This window comes from Gossypium raimondii, chromosome 12, assembly GCF_025698545.1.
Source record: "Gossypium raimondii isolate GPD5lz chromosome 12, ASM2569854v1, whole genome shotgun sequence".
NCBI classification, from domain to species: domain Eukaryota; kingdom Viridiplantae; phylum Streptophyta; class Magnoliopsida; order Malvales; family Malvaceae; genus Gossypium; species Gossypium raimondii.
The window spans coordinates 53,876,645-53,897,126 of record NC_068576.1 but is presented as its reverse complement, the minus strand read 5'-3'; the positions used below and the strand labels follow the sequence as shown (position 1 = coordinate 53,897,126).

Genomic DNA, 20,482 nt, shown 5'->3' with positions numbered 1-20,482 from the left:
CTTGTGTTCTAACATTTCTCTTAATAATAAAATTAAAAAAGCGACTAGAATCATCATATTTGGAGTATTGTTATCCTTTTCACATCAATCAAATTGCAAATACTACAAAATAAAACAGCTGTTTGGTGACAAAACAATCACAAAAAAATGAAATTCTCAAAGGGAAAAAAAAACAAATTTGTTTGACTCTCAAATTATCTGTTTGCAAGCTTTTGGACGACATTTATGCTTTCCAACGGATGAATGGAAATAAATAAATAATTAGATTAAAGAAAAATTGTGTTTTAAAATGATTTAATCTGAGTCATATATACTCATATTTTATTGGTATTTTGTGTAGAAATATTACTAGCCACAGCGGCACCATAAATACTATCATTTTCGAGGATTAATATTATTAAGTCTTCGGCTACCTACCTACCTACCTACCCCTACTTTGTTATGCTTTTCAAAAGACTTACTGTTTCTAAAAAAAAAAAATCATGTATTAATCATTAAATGGAATATATGTTGCAGAAACCAACATATGATGAAATTCATAATCATAATATGTATATGTGTGTCTGAATTTTCAAAGTCTCCAACTAACCCCAAAGATATTTTTATTCAAATTATTATTCTAATGAAGAGATAAGATAGAGATTAAAGGGTAGAGGGCGCCTTGATATATTCTAATGGTGAGACCATATATTTTTCCAAACGGAGGGTCCATTTGAGGTCGACCCAATTTTTTGGAATCTTATGTAATTAAATCTCAACAGCCACTGTGGTGTTTATTGGTCAAGTTTTACTTGGAGATAATTTTGACTCTTTAATGTTTCATATTAATTGAAACAGTCAAAGGTATTGGAAAATATATCATCATACATAGGTTAAATTTTGTTATTGGTCCTTATATTTTGTGTAAGGTTTAGTTTTTGTAGTTTTTGAATTCTAAACTTTTAGTTCTAACCAAACGGTATTATTTAAATTCATGTCGGTTTGTTATTTTCAAATATTATTCATAAAAAAGCATGTTAATGGATTTAAAATTTTAAAAAGGTATATGGACTAAGAATGATTTAGTTGGAGAACATATACTAAACCTACAACCTTATAGGTACTAATGAATTTAATTATTCCTTTTTGATATTATGAATTATTTAATTAATAAAACAAAATGATATGTAGAATATTCTCAAAGTATTAATTTGGATGAATCATCATCGTCCCTTCAGCTAACACGAAACCAGTCACCGACAAGACTTAAGTCAAAGCAAATGACAATACATTCAAATTATTTAAAAATAGGATTCATTTGGGGTTTTTATTTAATTTAATTAATTTGTCTTCAAGTGGAGAATATGTGTGTATACATACATTTTTTTTTTGTGTTTCCTATATAGTTTACACACTGGTTGAACTCTTTTTTTCCATATTATATTGCACGTATGCATATATAAAATATAATGTAATGTAAATAATGTCTTGGATTGTCAATCACAAGAAGTTTCTTCGTGCCTAACATTTTCATTGGTTGATTAAGAAAACCTTTTCACTAATAGACAAATCTATGAAAGCTACTCTCTCTTGGGTCTAATCTTAATATTAATGTAGTAATAAGAAAGTTGATTAAAGACGAGTCTTGATGGCTTAAAATAGGAAGAAATAAATGCTACTTTGCTTCTATTTTGTTTTATAAAGCATTTAGGTGATAAATAATAGTAAAAGAAATATTTAAACCTGTATGTTTGGTGCTGTTGAAGTAATCTTCACGATTATAAACCCTAATAAAATACAATGTTTTCATAATTGATCCTCCAAATCATCGAGAATGATGAGCCCCTCATAGCTTATCTTGTTATTAAACTTTTTAACTAGTAACCATCTATATGGACAAATACACTTGACTTTTAAATTAACCCATGGAATGAGTTAAGTTTTAATAATATTTTATGAAAAGACATGTATGGACAAAGAAAACGACTTACAAATATGGGAGCCGAATTTAGGGCAAAAATGTGAGTGGTCATGTAGTAATTTTATGTATGTTGAAGCCAAGGTACAAGAGCATCATTCAAGGTTTAATGTGAATAAATTTTTTGGATGAAAACAACAAAATTATAACCAATTAAACTAAAAAAAAACGACTTACTGTAAACAATTGAAACATTCAATCTGTTTCTCTAATTTTTTTTTTAGGGATGTATTTTAGTATTTAATTCTCTAAATACTTCAAGAGCTATTATCTCTCTGCATCAACACTTTATCACATTATTTTTCTTTGCAACATTTTCACTTTGATAAATTATAATAAAAAGTCAAACCCCTAACAGCAACGCGATTAATATGACTCAAACTTAAGCTACACCTGAGACGGTGAATACTTTAACAATCAAACCAATACACGAGTTTCCTTTCCTTGCAAATGTCATATTAAGAACATCATTAAATTGAATGTCGGCATTAATGAGGGCTACAGAAAGGAGCCATTGTTCTACAGATTTATGTTCTATATAGTTGCAGAGCTAAGTTTGAGTATAATTAATAGGGTATGGATGTTCAGAAACTAATAATAATGAAGCATGTCCAGCCGGTCACGGTGTGGGCTTTGGGGCCGATTGTTCGTCTCTAACTCAAAACACTTAATAAGCCCAATTTATGCCATTCATACTTAATTTAGCACCATCGACGCTGTTGAATATATATATCTCCCGACTATACTTGTGAATTATGTGTACTTAGAAGCGGGTTTGATCGGAATTTTTTTTTAAATTTTAAATTATTTTCACTGAATTCCTTTGGGGCAATAAATATTTGTTTTATAATTTTATTCAATAGGATAATAATGTGTTTCAGAATACTCGAATCCACGACCTCCTACATTAACAACAGCATTCATACCAGTCGAACTAAAATTCAATCAACTTTATTTTTTAGTATCAACCGAGGTTGTATAGGTAAATTGTTGAGATAATTGGGATAGTCTTTATTGAGAATGGATTGAATGCATGTACAATGTTTTGCTTCAAATAAGTCATTAATCATTAAATTCAGCTTGATTCGTATAAATGTGCATTTTTTCATCGTCAAGAGATTCTTTTTCCGGCCCTGCTTTTATCTCAAATCCTTCCTTCATTTAAAAGAGGTCAACCCAAAAAGGTTAGATAGGATACTAAATCGTGTCAAAATCTTAAGTGTTTATTAAAATAGCTTAAAACTTTTTATATAATTTTAGTTACATTTTTAATTTTTTAAAATGACATTTTAATTTAATATTAGATGTTTATGAATTCTAATGTATATTTATAAAATAATTATAATTACTCAAATTATTTCCTTACTAATTAAAAAGAAATAATTAAAACTATTTTTATTAAATTAAACAAAATGTCCGTGAAATTAAAACTTAACTCAAGTTTTTCATTAATAAGAACATGAAAATCATATTGATCGGTTATTTTATCAATATCTTTTCGCACAAAAATTAAAAATAATTGTAACATATAACAAAAATAATATAAAAATATTTGAGAATATGTTTATTTTCTAGAAGTACCAAAATGTTTTTTATAATTGGATTTTTAAAATATTAAAATATATTAATTAAACAAAAATAAAATTAAGGTGATTGTGTTAGGTATAGATGTTTTAAGTCAAATTATACTTATAATCCCTTTACCATGTTTAAAGTTAGGATTATCTACACATTAATTTGACATAATTTAGCCTCGATCTATTTTTATTATTTTGTTAGTTATTTCAAAAGGTTGAAATAATTGAGGATAATAACTATTTGAATTGATTAATGTCATTGTAAAAATAAAGGGTCAAATTAAATAAAATTGATACGAAGATTAAATCTCAAATATGATTAAACTGAAATTTCATCATTTATCTCTGAAAGACATAAAAGGGTGTGCATGTTCCATGAAGGAAGGCCTATAGATTAGAAATTGGTTTAGAAATTTGGTTTGTTTAGATAGCGAAAATTTAAAAATTTTATAAAACTCGAGCTTTATGTTATTTATAATAATAAATTTTATCAAATTATTATTTGTATTTTCGATTTAGTAATCCTGGTCGTTTCTTGACTTTTAGCTAATAGATATTCTCTGTTATTCTCAAACCCTCGGTCTGCTTAGAGAGTAGACTCTAAGTCACAAACCAATGACACAATTAAAACTTCTTTTTTTTTAGTTTTTAAGTGGGGAAAATTAAATCTTTTTGTAGGCAAGAAATTTAACTCGAGTTCTCACGAAAATAAAAATTATTTGAGAATAATAAAATTCACTATTTTCTGACAGAATATTATGCTCAATATCTGATATATTTGACTTAGTCTATAATTATAGGAAAAAATTTCAAGAGTTCTACTTGAATAAGAAGGGACAAAATAATAATATCTTAATGAAAACAAACTTATAAGCCCACTAGGACTACATAGTGGGCTATGACATGCACCGGTATATCCCAATATGCCGCCCACCTTACTTACAATAGGTTATATCGGGTCTTTCATGTATTAGGTCTAATTATGTGTTCTCCAGTCTTCAAACTAACTTATATAATTTATTCAACCCAGTAATCAGTTTTCTATTCCTAAACTATTATTTATTTAAATAATTAAAATAAATTTAATTAATTCTCTCAATTAAATTATTTTCTCAACCAAATTCTAATTTCGTTAAAATCATGATGACTTTATCAAATTAGAAAGTATGAGTAAATAAATTTAATTCTCTAGTTCTATAAAATTGTGATGACTAATTATTTTAATTTTCACTTTGAACTTCAATTATTTAATTATAATCAATTAAATAATAATTTAAAAATTAAATTAATCACTAAGTTATATCTTGTTTCAAGTAATAAAATGCATTCACTGCAGATAGTGATATATGCAATCTATTTCTCTATTCATGATTTTCATTTATTTAACATACTGGTTGAAATGCAACCCGTAAAGGGTTGTGTTGAGCTAGCGAAGGGGCCAATTGAACATATATAATTAGGGCTCAAATAATTTGTAATTAAGTCCTGACTCTTCATCTATTAATTACAACATTATTTAGTTATGAAGTTAATACACTAATGCTAGGTTTGGTCACTAGTGTAATAACATGAGTAAAGAGCTTATTTAACACATATGTTCTACAATAGTTAGACATAAAATAAAGAATAATTAGAATAAATTTAAACATGCAATTACAAAGATAAGTAAAAATTCTTGTAAAAAATAAGACTTCTTCAAAATAAGTAAAACCTTTTCCTTCTCATTTTTTTTCATAAATAAGTCATGCAAATGACTAGAATCACCCATTGTGATTAGTTTATAGCTAACCAATGACTAAAACACGTGGAAAAATAATACTCCAACCAAACGTAGCATAAAAGTACCATTATTGAACCCTCCTTTATTGTATACCATGACTGAACTCTTCTTTAGTCTCTTTGAGTTAAATTCATTCACCCAATATGATCCTATTTTATCTCATGGTAACAATCACATATTCCTTAATGAAAAAGTCTATTACTAACACACAATAATAAAATCATTCATCCTAAATAAATAACTCGTGGTCACGTTTCTTTTCCATCAACCATGCAATGCTAGTGAGGGGATACTTTTACCCTTTCTTAGGCCATGAATTCTACCGTTGTAAGTAAAGTTATGCCATACATAAGTTGTATACCCAATATACCAGCTTTCGACTCTATTACCAATTGAACTCAGGCTTTTAATATATCGAAGTATATGAGTTACATACATACAGTCAATTACTTACTCAGGATTGAGATAGGTCATACTATGAATATCATAAGTGAATAAATCCATCTAAGATAAATTCAACTTGGATATTGTCAATCCAGACAATTACACCTATATCTCTATATTTCTGGGAGTAATCCGCTCCGATGCCTAAGATAAGGTATCTCTTTAATTAGACTTGATAGACAACATAATAGTCCCTTGAATCAATTTGCTTATTTTGCTTAATTCGTCCACTTTATGCAACTTAATATTGGTTAAATGTTAGATAATAGGTGAACTAATATTTGCTTACATGTTTTTTTTTTCTTTTCATACAAAAACCATTGAGAATAAATACAAAAGATAATAATATAAACAATGAAATTTTATTTATCAATTTGTTCGAAAGGTTAAAAGCATTAATGACGAAATAATTACACTAAGGGCAGTACTAGCCCATCAATAGATTAGTTGGTTTTAGATGGAATTAATTTGAATTGAATTAATTATGTGAAGTTTGAGTTATAAGTTGAGTCATTACATATTTGGATTTCTTTTCGATTTTGACCATTTCGATTTAACTTATTTTGAGTTACTTGATCGAGTTAAATTGTATTCATGTTGTTTTGGATTCGTGTAATTATCGAAAGTATTTGATATAAATCTCAAAATTATGTATAAATTTTAGTTTAATTTATAATTTTATATATGAAATTTTTATTTGCTCCAATTCTCATGAACTATTAACACAATTATCAATGTAGCGTCATTTTATGTTTATATCTTGTATACACAAATAAATTGATGTATTTATTCCTTTAAACGTGTAATTGAATCAAAATTAAAGTTTCATTTACATATTTGAACCACAATCAAAGTTTCATTTGTAAAAGTACCATAGGGGCTCTTATAGTAGCAATCAAATTGTATTTTCTTGCCCCTTTGCTCAACAAATAGGCAAATTGGTCTCTATACATTAGATCAAATAGTAAATTGATCCTTCTGTTAAAAATTCAATCCATTTTTACTGTTAAAAACTGGTCCCTATACATCAGCACAAGGTACACGTGGTACACTAGGTAGAACTGTCTAGTTATTTCATCAGTCACACCGATTTTTAATAGTAAAAATGAATGATACTTTTAATAGAAATGACCAATTTTGATATTTGATCTAAGGTATAATAATTAATTTACCCATCTTTCGAGTAGAAGGAACAAAACACAACCAAACTCTGAATATAGAAATTTTTATGGTACTTTTTATCAAATTTGATGTGCATAATTGCATGTATAATTTTAAATTTTATTTCAATTTTTACTCTCTTTTTTTTTAATCAAAATCAGGTTAAATCAATTTGTATTTTAATGGATTGGATGTAGTTTTGAGATTCCAATTAAATTCAGCCAGCCATCGCCTAGCTTTTCGTCTGCCACTGCTCTCAAAACATGGAAAATAATTGTCAAAGGGTGGCACCTGGACTCTTTTTGATTGATTCATCGTATTTGGTTTTGGATTTGTCTTTTCAGTACTTGAATTTAAATTTACAGAAAAAGGTTAGAAAAGTCTCTTCAAAGTTGTACCACATCCATTTACATCCACGAGAGATGGAGCAAAACAATGGAAACGACACCATATTTGCAGAAACGTGGAGTTAAAGCGCAAGTGAACAAGAAAGGCCTTACCCACTGAAAATGATGGACGAAGAAACGAGCTCCGTCTAGCTCCCTGTGAACTTGGAATTGGACCGTACAAATTTTTATAGTCTTCTTCAGTTTCCAAGCTGCCTGGACCACTATTATTAGTAACATGTGTCCCATTAAATTCATGGTCCTCATTGCAAGCTGAGATGATATTTTCTTTCCTTATATATATTTTCTTAAATTCTTCATGTGTGAAAGCAGACCTTTGAACTCTCAAAGTATGGTGGCCACTCTTACTTCCACACCACCATCATTTCTCCCACTTTGGCGAAGAAAACTACCCACTTATAATCCTACACAATGCCTTGGAACTGGAAAAGAAGCCCTTGAAATCTCTAGTAATGGATACATAAAGACCAACACTATTGGTTTCCCTGAAAAGGGTATTTCAACACGTCCCCGAACATCATCAACTCCTCGTCCGCCTAGGCCTCGCCGGATAATACTTGTACGGCACGGAGAGAGTGAAGGGAACGTCGATGAGACGGTCTACACACGAGTTCCTGATCCCAAGATTGATTTAACCGAGAAAGGCAAGGCTGAGGCCGAGGAATGTGGATGGAGGATAAGGGAAATGATCGAGAAAGATGGAGCCAATGATTGGAAGGTCTATTTCTACGTGTCACCTTATAAAAGGACACTCGAAACACTTCGGCACTTGGGTCTTGCATTCGAGCGGTCTAGAATTTCAGGCATGAGGGAAGAGCCTCGTATACGGGAGCAGGATTTTGGTAGGTCACTCTATCTCATGCATGCATCGATTGCTGTCATTTAGATAACGCCTTAAATATTTAATTTGCTTGCCATTTTTCGCCATGATTGTGTTTGGCGAAAGGGAATTTTCAGGACAGGGAGAAAATGAGACTTGACAAAGCTCTTCGGCTGCGCTATGGTCGTTTCTTTTACCGTTTTCCTAATGGAGAATCAGCAGCAGATGTCTATGACAGGATCACAGGTAATACTAGTAAAATATAAGGCATTTTTTAGTAGATTAGCCAATGATCAGAGTAGCCAGGGGGCTGGTAGGCCCGGACCCTTGAATGAAAATTTTTTCATTTAGGTGTTTTAATTTTTAAAAAATTTTAAATTAGTAATGGTAAAATTATACTTTAGTCTCTCTATAAATGATAAAAATTTAATTTAATACTTTAAAAATTATAAAGATATAAGAATAGTAAAATTATATTTTTACTATAGTAAAAATTAAAATTTAATTTCGGTCCCAAAGATTTTCTACCTTGCCAATGATTAAAGTTTTGTTAAACTTTTTATATAATGAAATGAAACAGGATTCAGAGAAACACTTAAGGCAGATATTGATATTGGACGGTTTCAGCCACCAGGCGAACAAAGCCCAAACGTGAACTTAATTATTGTCTCACATGGCCTAGCCTTGCGTGTGTTTCTAATGAGATGGTATAAATGGACTGTGCAACAATTTGAAGGACTCAATAACATGGGCAATGGTAACTTGATTGTCATGCAAAAAGGTTATGGCGGAAGGTACTTTTTCAGCCCAAAATGGACACACACACACACACGCATAAGTGCAAGCAATGGTGATCTTCTGTTTAAAAATCCGCAGATACAGCTTATCTATGCATCACAATGAAGAAGAGCTAAGAGAGTTTGGGTTGACAGATGAAATGTTGATTGACCAAGAATGGTAAGGGTCTCTCACACACTCAAATTTGTTGAAGTTTTTAAATACAGAAACATCCTGGTAATGGCGCCTGTGCTTGGTTTTTTTATAAATTCAGGCAAAAGACTGCGAGAATAGGAGAACTGAACTATGACTGCCCGATGGTGAATTCCTTCTTCCCTCACTTTGAAGATGAGGGCTGCATAACATGAAACAAGGTGCTGAAAAGTTGAATTATTACATCATGATTCTGCTCAGGAACACGTGATTGGAATGGCAGGTAATGCCAGTGTTGTCGAAGCCATTATTCTATAGGACAATGTAATGACAGGCCCTGGCAAGGGATATTGAATTAGTTCAATGAGAAATTAACAAGCAAAATTCAACTCCTTCTCGGTTTGTGATATTTTTTTGCACAAGATTATATTTATTTAACCCAAGAATATGCTTGTAAAATCTGAAGTAAATAAAAATTAAATAATTGTTTGTTTAATATATATAAGTCAAGACTTGCCCAGAACAGACTTAGACAACACAGATTTAAATCATATTACCCTTCTTCCCTCTTCCTCGATTTATTTACCTTATAATAGAGTATAGCAATACTATGATATTTTAGGTTCAAATTTCATCATTGAATTATTCTAAACTTTATGTAAAATGACAAAACCTTCTCATATTATTTAATAAAGGAGATGAGTTTTAGGTAATTTCATAATTGAATTGAGACCCTTTAAATAATAGTAAACTCTTAAATATTTATAAACAATATTTTTCATTAACGTACGTACTATACTATAATATCTGTTCAAAATTATACATGTGCATGAACATGGAGACAACTTTGACACACCCTCTAATCTCCTTTTTCAAGTTCAAGAGTGTTAGATACAAAGAAGATTAGAACGATATTTAGTCAAAAACAGCATAATTGTGTTTGAGAAACACAGAACACAATAGAGTTGCCGGTGCGATCCGATTCAAGAGGAGAACACATTCATTGGAGTGCAAGATGATTATGATACCAAAAAATAATTCAAACATGATACGAATATACATATTGTAGTTAACTTTACAGAAATTGAGAATCAGTGATTCAATGTCAAAGCCAATATCTTCTTTTCAAAAGAGCCAAAACCAAAATCCTCGATTAAGGAAAGTATATGTTTGCCTAAAGCTATTCCAAACCTGTTACTGGGTTATACTTATTCCCACAGGAAAACCAGTAAAGAAGTCATTCCCTAGCATCATTTTTCTTTCAGCAAAGAATATATATTTTAAATATATATACATATATATATATGGTACTTTCACCTATGATATCAATGCCAGCAAGCCACCAAAAGTAGTTATCCACCTCCTCTGGTACCATCTTACAGGATGCACTGCATTCAACAATCAAGAATTTTCATAATAGTCTAACATCATAAAGCCATAAATTTAACACCATCTTGGCTGAAAGTTTCCATAGAGATTAAGAAATGATGGTGTTAGTATGAACAGCTTTTAGTAGATTCACTATTTATGCTTAGGATGCATACCTAGTTGAATTCTAATTTACTAGTTCATATATACCTATATATATATAAATATGACACTCCAATCATGTTACCTTCCTATGAGAACTCGATTAAACTGAGCCAACGGTGTAGGACGAGGACCAAAGCATTGAAAAAATGAGAAGGAGAAACAAACCCATTATAGTACCACTGGTTCTGCACCATGGAGATAGGAACTTTATGAGTTCTCGATGGCTGTTGTTATGACTCGTATTGGCAATGGTGGTTCTTGTTCACCACTGCGTCGCCAGAAGGCCCTCCTCCACCAAACTTCGAAACCTCTTTGAATGTTGGGACAATCTTCACCAGAGTTCAAGAATCTATCAAACCAAGCCAGAAAAATCTCCTGTTGCCAAGCCAGAGGCAGAGTGAGAATCGAGTTGCTAAGCCCATCCTCGATTAAATGTCTATCGAGGCCTTTCGATGCCCTCCTCATCCACCCAAAATCATCGTAAAATGGCACCAACCATGTTTGTAATAGCAGGCACCTTAATTCCTTCGATGCCAATAACTGCCCCTTTCCGATTCCCACAAATAGCCGAGCTGTAACTCTGCTGACTTCAAACCTGTGGAAAACCGGAACTTTAGAATGAGAATCGGACAATTCAGATTGAGAAGCCCATGTTTTTAGAAAATCTTCAGCAATCTGCCTATCAATCAAAATGTCCAAAATCCAGTGCAAATTATCTGCTTGTCTTGCAATCTGACTCGCATCCTGCAAATCCAAAGATGCTGCTCGGAAAAAATGGTGTCGAAGCAATTCCAGACAGCTATCGCAAGCTGAATATAAGGACTCTTTCCGGAGATCGTTGTGAGATGAATTCTCGCGAAGCATCTTAAAGACCAATCCTTTCATTTCACGCCTTGCTTTCTCATCTTTGCCTTCAAGAACCACATGCAAAAGCTTGAGAAGCACTTCTTCATTATCACCACCCTCATCAGTTCCATTAGCAACTTCAACGGAAACCCTCTTCAAAACCTCCCCGGCTCCAACGTTTTCGAGGTGGAGCTCCGCCAATAAAGAAGCCACTTTCTCCTCTTCATCCTCAGCCCAAGGAGCGGCTTCCAAATACTCCAAACAAGACAAAACCCCAGCATCAAATCCAATTGCCGCTGAAACCTGACAAAGCAAAAACATCACAAGAACCACCACTTCAACACTCTAAATACTTAAGCCACTAATGGCCTAATCCTTCAATCTATGTTACAAGCTCAGAGTTCAAAATGGGAAATTGAAACTGTTACTGCTAATCTTCATGCCAATTCTTAAGTATACATTTAAACAAAATTGCTATTTTAATTAATTTAAAAAAAAAAAAACCTAAAACATTACCTTCAAAATTCCAAGAACCTTAGAAACGTCTTCTCTCATTAGCTTCTTCCTCAAATCTTTGCAATACATCAACCTCAAGGTCTCTATATAAACCTCAACGTCATCACAGTCTGATATTTCCACAATGTACGGCCCAGTTGATCCATTCCTCTGCTGCTTTGTCCATCGATCCGATAACCTCACAGCAAAAAACCTACTGTGAGCCACCAGTATTTGCCGGTGAACGTTCATTGACACACTAATCCCATCCTTGGAACTCAAGGTCAGCTTTATATCACTCAAACCCGGGTCGTTAAACTGGTTCCCAGGGCTCCGGGTCGATAAAAGATCCGAAATTCGTTGCATGGTCAATACCTGCTTATCCATAACAGGCGGGGGTTGGTTTTGTCTCGGAGCTGAAATGGGTGCTTGGATCTGAGCTTGGTTTTGGGTTCTTTGATGGATATCGGGCTCGCTAGCCATCATCTCGAAAAGTGTCGGGCTGGACCGTATCTTGTCCGCTGGAGGCGGTGGGGACATCGGGTTTAAGAGACCCGCCGTGAGTGCAGAGTTGAACTTGTTGAAACTCGACGGAGAATGACCATTGGACAGCAATGTTCCGCCCGTAAAGTCCATGACAGGCAATACGCTTCCCGGAGAATATCGGATCCTGAAGCCCGACAAAGAATCTGTTAACCCCTGGTCCGGGACACGGCGAGCTTGCGGAGGTGGCGAAGGAGGGGGCGTTGGAAGGGGCTTGGAAGCAGGGCAACACCAAGAGCTATCAGGAGAAACAATGGTGGGCGAGTCAAGTTTCCGGCTTAGAACTCCATGAACACCACCCGATTCAGCACAGTTGTTCGTAGCACCGGAAGCAGCAGAACCAGTAGCCACTGACGAAGCAGAGGAAGAAATGGTGGTTTCCTTGCACTTGCGGCGCTTAGGCTTGATGGGTTGGACTTGTACTTTGAGCTGAGCAGATGATATTTTTGTAGTTGTAGTTGTTGCCATGAAATGATATTCAATGCAACCCTCTATTGTTTTTGAGTCTTGACTGTATGCTACTGTCTCTTAGTTTACAGCATTGGCACTGGGCAGAAGCATTTAGTATGGCGGTGGATGCCAAAAAGGAAAAAAGGAAATTACAAGCGGCCAGGTGGGTGAGAACTCAAGTGAAAAACATGACCAAAGAGCCAACCTGAAAATGGGGCATTAAATACACAAAACAAAGGAAATAGAAGGAGAAAAGATGAGATCTAGCTTTTGTTCTGTTTTCTATTGGAGTGTTTTGAATCAGATCGATAACATGGGGGTGCTTTTGCAATTGTTGTTGTTACAGAGATTAAAAAATGAGAGTGGCAAAGCAAAGAAAGAGAGAGGGGAAAAGGTAGGAGAAGAAGGAGCAGAGGGCAATCTCACATGGGGGGCCACCATTGTATCGGTCATCGGACTTGCTGTTGTTTTTTTATAATTTATTTTACAGTGGGGGTGCATGGATTAGATGGAAAGTTTGATTGTCTTTTGTTTCTAAATTAGTCATTCATTTGCTTCACTAGGCCGCATTGGTATTGTTTTTTGCGTGCGATTTGTGACTTTTGATTTGGGATTTTGTGATTTTTTTTTTTGGAGATTATTTTTCATTGGGACGCTCAGCCCGGTCTTCCCCACCTCCTGGAAATATTTATTAATTATTAATTTTGGTCATTAATTTTCTCTTTACTAAATTTTATTGGTAAAATCAATAAACACCTTTTTTTTTTATTCAAATTTGGCATGCTCTAGGAATTTAAAATTTTCTTCAAATCTCCTTTTATTCAAATTTATTTTTGATTTTAATATTTTATCTAATTCTTTCTAATTTTAAATGCTTAAATAAATAACTCGATTTTTAAACTGGGCTAATTATACCCACATGATATTATGTTATCTTTTGATTTGGACTCCCAAATTCGCTTTATGTTTTAACCCAAATAATTTGCCATTCACATGAATAAATGGTTTGCCAATTCCATATGGACAACTCCCTAAATACAAAAATAATTAAAATGTATAAAAATAACATGATAGAATATAAATTTATTAAACCAAATTGGTATTCAGTTTAAATTCCAAGCCAAGTTGGAAAAGTGTAGATTTGTGCTTGACTAATAGACATGTGACGCAAGGCAAGGGAAAGGGATCCTCAATTCCCAAAGTCACAAGGCAAATCAAGTTTTGGATTTAATAAACATATATTTATTCCCTAAAGGAGGACAAATGAGGAGTTGTCTCTTTGTATTTTATTTTATTTTCATCACAACTTGTGTCATTCCTTTTCAGTTCTTCTTATTCATTGGGCCTTTCTCCACTCCACCCCCACCCCCACCCCCACCCCCATACATGTATATAATACCAAACTTTACTTATGGATAACATGTGACTTGCATTCATATAGCACTCCTTTCTTAGCCCCTTTTTTTCCCTTTCTTTGCTATTTATGATCATTTATATATTCCTCCCATACATTATATGTTATAATCAAGTGTTGAACTAAACAATTTTAATCAAATTAAACAATTATTCTACACATACAATGAACACATTGTTGACCTGTAGTTTATTATTATTAATAATAAAAATGTGTGCTTTTTGTTGGATGTTAATAATAATATTAAAAGGACTAATGATTGGAAAACACAGGAGAGTGCCTTACATGCCATGTGTAAATATCATATATGATGGTCAATTTGTGATGGTAGACCTACAAAAGTGGGCCTTGGTTCATATTAATTTTGGTTGGTTTTTACGAGATAAGAATGGACCAGATGGAGAGATAACCCTTTTTTTATTAGAACAAAATCATCATCTAAACGATCAAATTCTAGGCCTGCCACCCATTTTAGTGGGTTTGATTTTAAGCTTCGTCCCGTTTTAAAAATAGACCCATCAAGTTGTTATACATCTAACTGTTCAGATCGGTTGTGAGTTTGCCTTTTTACGCCATTCCTTTAATATGAAAGTTTTTGAGTTTCGTTGTACGTGTGAATTTTAATCTGTTATTATAATGATTTGATTCTATTTGTAGTTAATTATATTACACTTGTCGTATTTTAAGTTCTCAAATTTTTTTAAAAATAATTAACTTTTTTACATTTAATTAAGTATTTAAACTTCCTTCAAACTTTTCATAAAAATCAATTAAATTACTGCATTTTTTACTCAATTTAATACTTAAACTTTTAAAGCGTATCAAAAAACCCTCAAATATTTACAAAATAATAATAATTAAATCCCGATTTTTTACACTAACTTTAACAAGTGACCGTTAAAATAAATTGCTCCTAATTTTTTACATTAAAGTCACCCGTATCAAAAACAAAATTTAAAATTTGAGGCAAAATAATATTTTATTGGAATAATAAAAAATTGTGTATAAATAATTTAATAAGTATATAAATAAAATAAAATCTAAACACTAGGCGATAAGCGGACGGTTGATAATTTGATACTCTCGAAAATCGTACGCACAGAAAATGTCCCACGTCATTATGAGGATAACTACAAAATAATAGTAGTTCATAAACAAATGGGACCCTTTTTTTTTCTCTTAAAAAGTAAATAATTAAGCAAACGGCTCTTCAGCGTAAACCTCTGGGAAGCATGTATAAAAATTGGTTGCCTTCACTGTTCGCTTTCAATTTTTTTTATCTTTTCTGATCGAGAATCAGATAAAAATACCTTATTCTACAATATTTTCCGATCAAATCGAGATCCCCGCGAAAATGAACGACGGAGATGTTTCCAGGCAGATCCAGCAGATGGTGAGATTCATCCGCCAAGAAGCAGAGGAGAAGGCTAACGAGATCTCTGTTTCAGCGGAAGAGGTATTTCAATTTTAATTCGTTTTCTCTCTTTTCCCCCTTTCTGGCTTATAATGTTGTGAATTTTGGATGTTCCGATGAATTGATGGTGAATTGATTCGTGTTTTAGGAATTCAACATCGAGAAGCTCCAGTTGGTGGAGGCAGAGAAGAAGAAGATCAGGCAAGAGTACGAGAAAAAGGAGAAGCAAGTCGAAGTTCGAAAGAAGATGTGAGTTGATCTTTTTTAAAATATTCTGCTTATTTTCTCATGTTCTGCTGTAATTTTCAGTATTTAGTTCAACTGATTTATCACACTGGATTTCTATAGTCAAGCTGAGATTTACATTAGTAATTGAGAACTAGTCAGGTTCGGAGATGACTCTGGTTTAATTAGTAATCTGAAACTATAATGTGATTTGGGTGAAGCTAGTAAATTGAAGAAGTTGATTCTCACAATGATAGTTAATGCGACAGCAAAGAGAATTTAGTTTTTGTTTTGATGCAAATTGACACGTAGGATAATAGAAGGATACGAATAAGAGTAAGATTTATTCTGTTGCTGCAGTGAGTATTCGATGCAGCTTAATGCATCTAGGATTAAGGTCCTTCAAGCTCAAGATGATGTGGTTAATGAAATGAAAGAGTCGGCAGCCAAGGAACTTCTGAACGTGAGCCGTGATCACCATGTGTACAAAACGCTTTTGAAAGATGTAATTGTTCAGGTCAGTGAATGGCAAGATTATAAAACCATTTTTGCAAATATTCCAAAATTGCAGCATTAGATAAAATCTTGGGAGTTCTTGAATTGAATGATTTTCATGTACAGTTGAATGTTGAAAGTATGTTGTTTATTGCAGAGTTTGGTCAGGCTGAAAGAGCCTGCTATCTTACTGCGCTGTCGCAAAGATGATGTGCCCTTGGTGGAGTCTGTCCTGGATTCAGCAAAAGAAGAATATGCTTCCAAAGTGAATGTTCATCCACCAGAGATATTCATTGACAATGTCAATCTTCCTCCTGCACCTTCTCATCACAATGCTCATGGCCCTTTCTGGTATGCATGATTAATTCTATGAAAATGCGAGAGTACATGTTACCGATTGTGAGGATTGACCCTTAGGGACGTGAATGTTTGTCTCGAGGTAGTAATTAAGTGTTGAGTATTATGATTCTAGTAGTTGTATGAAATATTGCTTAGTTGTGCTTTTCTTTTCTTTTCTTTTTTTATCTTAGCAACCTCCCCTTGATGTTACGCTCTGCCCTTCCCCTACCTGAAAAGAGAAGGAAAAAGAAATGAAGTAAACCGATAAAACTTTAATACTGATCCCATTTTTCCCCTGGTTTGCAGCTCAGGAGGTGTTGTGATAGCATCTCGAGATGGAAAGATTGTGTGTGAGAACACCTTGGATGCACGATTGGATGTTGCATTCAATAAAAAACTTCCAGAGGTGCGTTTGGTAGTTTTTTTTGGGATGCATATCGCTTAGTTCTACCTTGTTTTGCATAGTTACACATTAATTCTTCAAGACGAGTTAGAAGAAGCAAATTGCTGGTGCAGTGTTGTTATCTCCCTCTCTCAACTTAGTTTATTTGCTCTCGTTGCAGATCCGCAAGTGGCTCTTTGGTCAGGTTGCTGCTTGAAGGGTAGGATTGAGTCATCAACCATGGAGAAAGAATAGCTTCGAAGTTGTTTGTTCATGTATTTCTCATAGTATTCTTCCCGGATTATTTGTTTGGTAAAAGTTAGTGAAACTTTTGTTTAGTTGGTGCTCATATCATTTTGAGGATGGTAAAGTACTCGTTTTCTGAATCATAATAATGTATGATATGAGAGTTGTAGGTTTCTGGCCAATCTTTGACAAAGATTACTCATATTACTATGGTCTGAACACAGTTTCAAGTATGGTTATATTATTCATATCACTGGTTTCTGCAAAACGTAGCAGTTGAAGTTGCATCACTTTTAGTGGCTTCCTGTTTCTTCAGCATGATGCTGTCGTTCTCAAGTTTTGTTTCCATTTGCGGCTTCAATGTTTCATTTAGTCAACGAGGCATAGAAATTTGAAGACCAAGACTTGAGGATTCCATGAGCTGAACTCTCGGGGTCAATATATATCCCGTGCTGGCCATGAGGCTGGCTGCTGCTTCCCCCACCCTTGCTTTTCGTTGCTCTTGTTTTCTCTTCTTAGCTTTCTTTTCCTCTTACATTTTGTCTTCATTTTTGTCTTTACTTTCTTCGGCCATCGGGAAAAGTGGCCTGGACCTACGGCTACCTGGTCAAGCCTACGGCTCCCGTTTGCTCGACCTGTCTTCGTGGTTTATCGAAGTTATATTTGGGTTTCATGCCTGGTGTTGTTCGTTGAGCGTTTGCTCAAGTTTCTACTTCAGCTTGGCTTTGTTCGACACGTTTTCCATGGCGTCAAGCACCGATATTTTTTTGTTGTTTGATTGATCAAATCTTACATTTCAACTCTTAATGTTCTATTAGAGAATAAGATTGTTTTGTTTGGATTTTCAACATTTTAGCCATCTCATAATATCATTTTCAAATAATGCCAAATTATCCTCACGGTGTAATAAGTGTAATCTTATTATGGATTATGGTTCATAATTAGGCGTGTAATTTTAAACTTTTACCAACACTCATTGTTTTTATTATTTTAATCAAATTTTTTTCAAATAAAATTTAAGTTTAATAAAAACTAAAAAATCATGAATTATTATAATCATAATTTATAAATTTAATTATGCTTGGTGATACAATCAATTTTCATGAAATATTATAATCAAAATTTATAAATTGAAGCTTAATATCATTTTAATGAATTATCATTAAATCAATTCTAAAACCCAAATAAAAAACAAAAAGTTAATATTATTGTCTTCAAGTACCAAAATGTATAGTTTTTGTCAAATATAGGTACCACATTGTAAAAAAAACACAAGCACCACATTAAAAAATTGTCAAACTCAAGAACAACATTATACATTAAGTTATAAATTTATTTCAACATCCTATATTTTTTATTGATATATAAACTAGAATTATAAAAATTGTTATGAAATAAAAGAATAGAGAAAATAAAACAAGAATAAAAGAGAGTAAATAACCAGACATAGGAGAGCAAAAGAGAACCTATTTTATTAATGAATAGGGATGTGTACAATACTCTCCAAAGTCTATATTTATAAACATAAAACGTATAAATGAAATAAAACTCTACTTCTAATTAATTTTAGAGTTCTAAAGTACATTAAACTTATCATGATTTTGATGGATATCCATTTTATAATAAAATATTCAAACACTCCCCCTTGGGTCCACTTGTAGATAATTTGTCTTGATAAAACCTTATAAAGATAAAAATCTTGTGGGGAAATTTTTTTACTAAAGGAAAAACATGTTACCTCATTAAAAACATTACTAGGCAAATCTAGTGGGACAAAACCTCAATTAACGGAAAAATAATACAGTGCGTATTTACTCTCTCTCATAACAACATCATGTAATATCTCACATTCTACGTATTCCAATATTAAATGTTAGCTTTTCAAATGACCACTTGAATGTATTTTCTAAATATTTATATCACCATTCTTTTGAAAGTCATGAGAGAAAAAAATTTGGGGAAATATATTTTGATCTTTTAAGGAGTTTCAACAATAATTATAACAAACTTTGATCATTATCCTTCTATAAAAATACATGTAGATATTTTGGATCATTTTATAATCTTCCTTCAACTATTATTCATTGAGTCGAACATGTAGAATCATTTCAATTCATATAAAGATTTAGGCAAACATATTGAACAATTTCCTAGGAATTTCTATATGCTTTAAATCCTTAAAGGATTTTATTATAAATTTTCACTACATAGTGCTTTTTGTAAACATTGTAACAAAAATCATAAGACTCATGTCAAATCTTTCATAAACTGCTAGATTAATAATATATCTAAATGTTATTGCATCCACCATAAAAGAATATTTTTCATAATCAATGCTCGGACTTAGCGAAAACTTCATTTATTTTTTTGTAAAATTTATTCTTTGTAATCAATGCTCGGACTTAGCGAAAAAATTCATTTATTTTATTTTATTTTTGCAAAATATAATCATTTCTACTCCATTAGCTTTATACCTTTAGACGTTTGGACTCTCGATCCGTAAACTTTACGAATTTAATTATACTTAAATTATGTCTTTTCGTTTTGGCTAATCTATTCCATGTCTATATTTTCAATAAATTTATTGAAAATCCTCATTTTCTTTCATTATTTCAACAATACTATTCCATGCAAAATCATTGTCGCTAATTTTTTGTTTTTCATAGTTCCATATTTCCTCGTATTGGAATATATTTATTTTCACTATTTTCATCTTCAAGTACCTGAATCTTTTCTGTAGTTTTAATGATTAGTTATGCCTAGGTCTCTTTAGGAACACTTGCCTCTACTATAAGACCATCTTGATTTATTATTTTGTTGTACTAGAATTTTGTCTTTGGAATCAATCAATCTACCGTACTTTAGGCATGCAATACTTTCATTTTTCTAGCAAGGTTGTCCAACTGAGACTTCAAAATATCAATTGGTACATAACACTTAGTTATTTTTATCAAGTTAATAAATGCATCTAGCAATTAAGATGTAATAAAGTGAATTATCTTCTTAAACTTTTGGTTCAAATTA

At 32.5% G+C, this 20,482-nt stretch overlaps 3 protein-coding genes across 6 annotated transcripts; 2 read left to right on the top strand and 1 right to left on the bottom strand.

Moving 5' to 3' along the window:
• The first annotated feature begins 7,621 nt into the window (after positions 1 to 7,621).
• On the top strand, positions 7,622 to 9,468 carry LOC105765247 (phosphoglycerate mutase-like protein AT74H). Its single transcript, XM_012584249.2, has 5 exons — positions 7,622 to 8,168; positions 8,273 to 8,392; positions 8,727 to 8,940; positions 9,023 to 9,103; positions 9,198 to 9,468. Exons 1-5 carry the CDS (start codon positions 7,625 to 7,627, stop codon positions 9,289 to 9,291), a joined length of 1,053 nt encoding a protein of 350 aa, XP_012439703.1. The 5' UTR covers positions 7,622 to 7,624; the 3' UTR covers positions 9,292 to 9,468.
• A 627-nt stretch (positions 9,469 to 10,095) lies between these two features.
• LOC105765245 (BTB/POZ domain-containing protein At1g63850) lies at positions 10,096 to 13,403 on the bottom strand. 4 transcript variants are annotated; one of them, XR_001124808.2, is made up of 3 exons: positions 11,972 to 13,403; positions 10,692 to 11,758; positions 10,096 to 10,464 (listed from the first exon to the last, which is right to left on the bottom strand). XR_001124808.2 is itself a non-coding variant. In XM_012584247.2 (3 exons), the coding sequence occupies exons 1-2, from the start codon at positions 12,959 to 12,961 to the stop codon at positions 10,817 to 10,819; spliced, it is 1,932 nt and encodes a 643-aa protein (XP_012439701.1). In that variant the 5' UTR covers positions 12,962 to 13,403; the 3' UTR covers positions 10,096 to 10,464; positions 10,775 to 10,816. The 4 variants fall into 4 exon arrangements, 3 of the variants coding, with proteins under 3 accessions (XP_012439701.1, XP_012439702.1, XP_052481100.1); XM_012584247.2 differs by having other exon boundaries at positions 10,775 to 11,758; XM_012584248.2 differs by having other exon boundaries at positions 10,787 to 11,758.
• Positions 13,404 to 15,556: 2,153 nt separating this feature from the next.
• Positions 15,557 to 17,726, top strand: LOC105765244 (V-type proton ATPase subunit E). The gene is made up of 6 exons (XM_012584246.2): positions 15,557 to 15,813; positions 15,920 to 16,020; positions 16,357 to 16,513; positions 16,649 to 16,842; positions 17,137 to 17,236; positions 17,394 to 17,726. Exons 1-6 carry the CDS (start codon positions 15,712 to 15,714, stop codon positions 17,427 to 17,429), a joined length of 690 nt encoding a protein of 229 aa, XP_012439700.1. The 5' UTR covers positions 15,557 to 15,711; the 3' UTR covers positions 17,430 to 17,726.
• Positions 17,727 to 20,482: the final 2,756 nt, after the last annotated feature.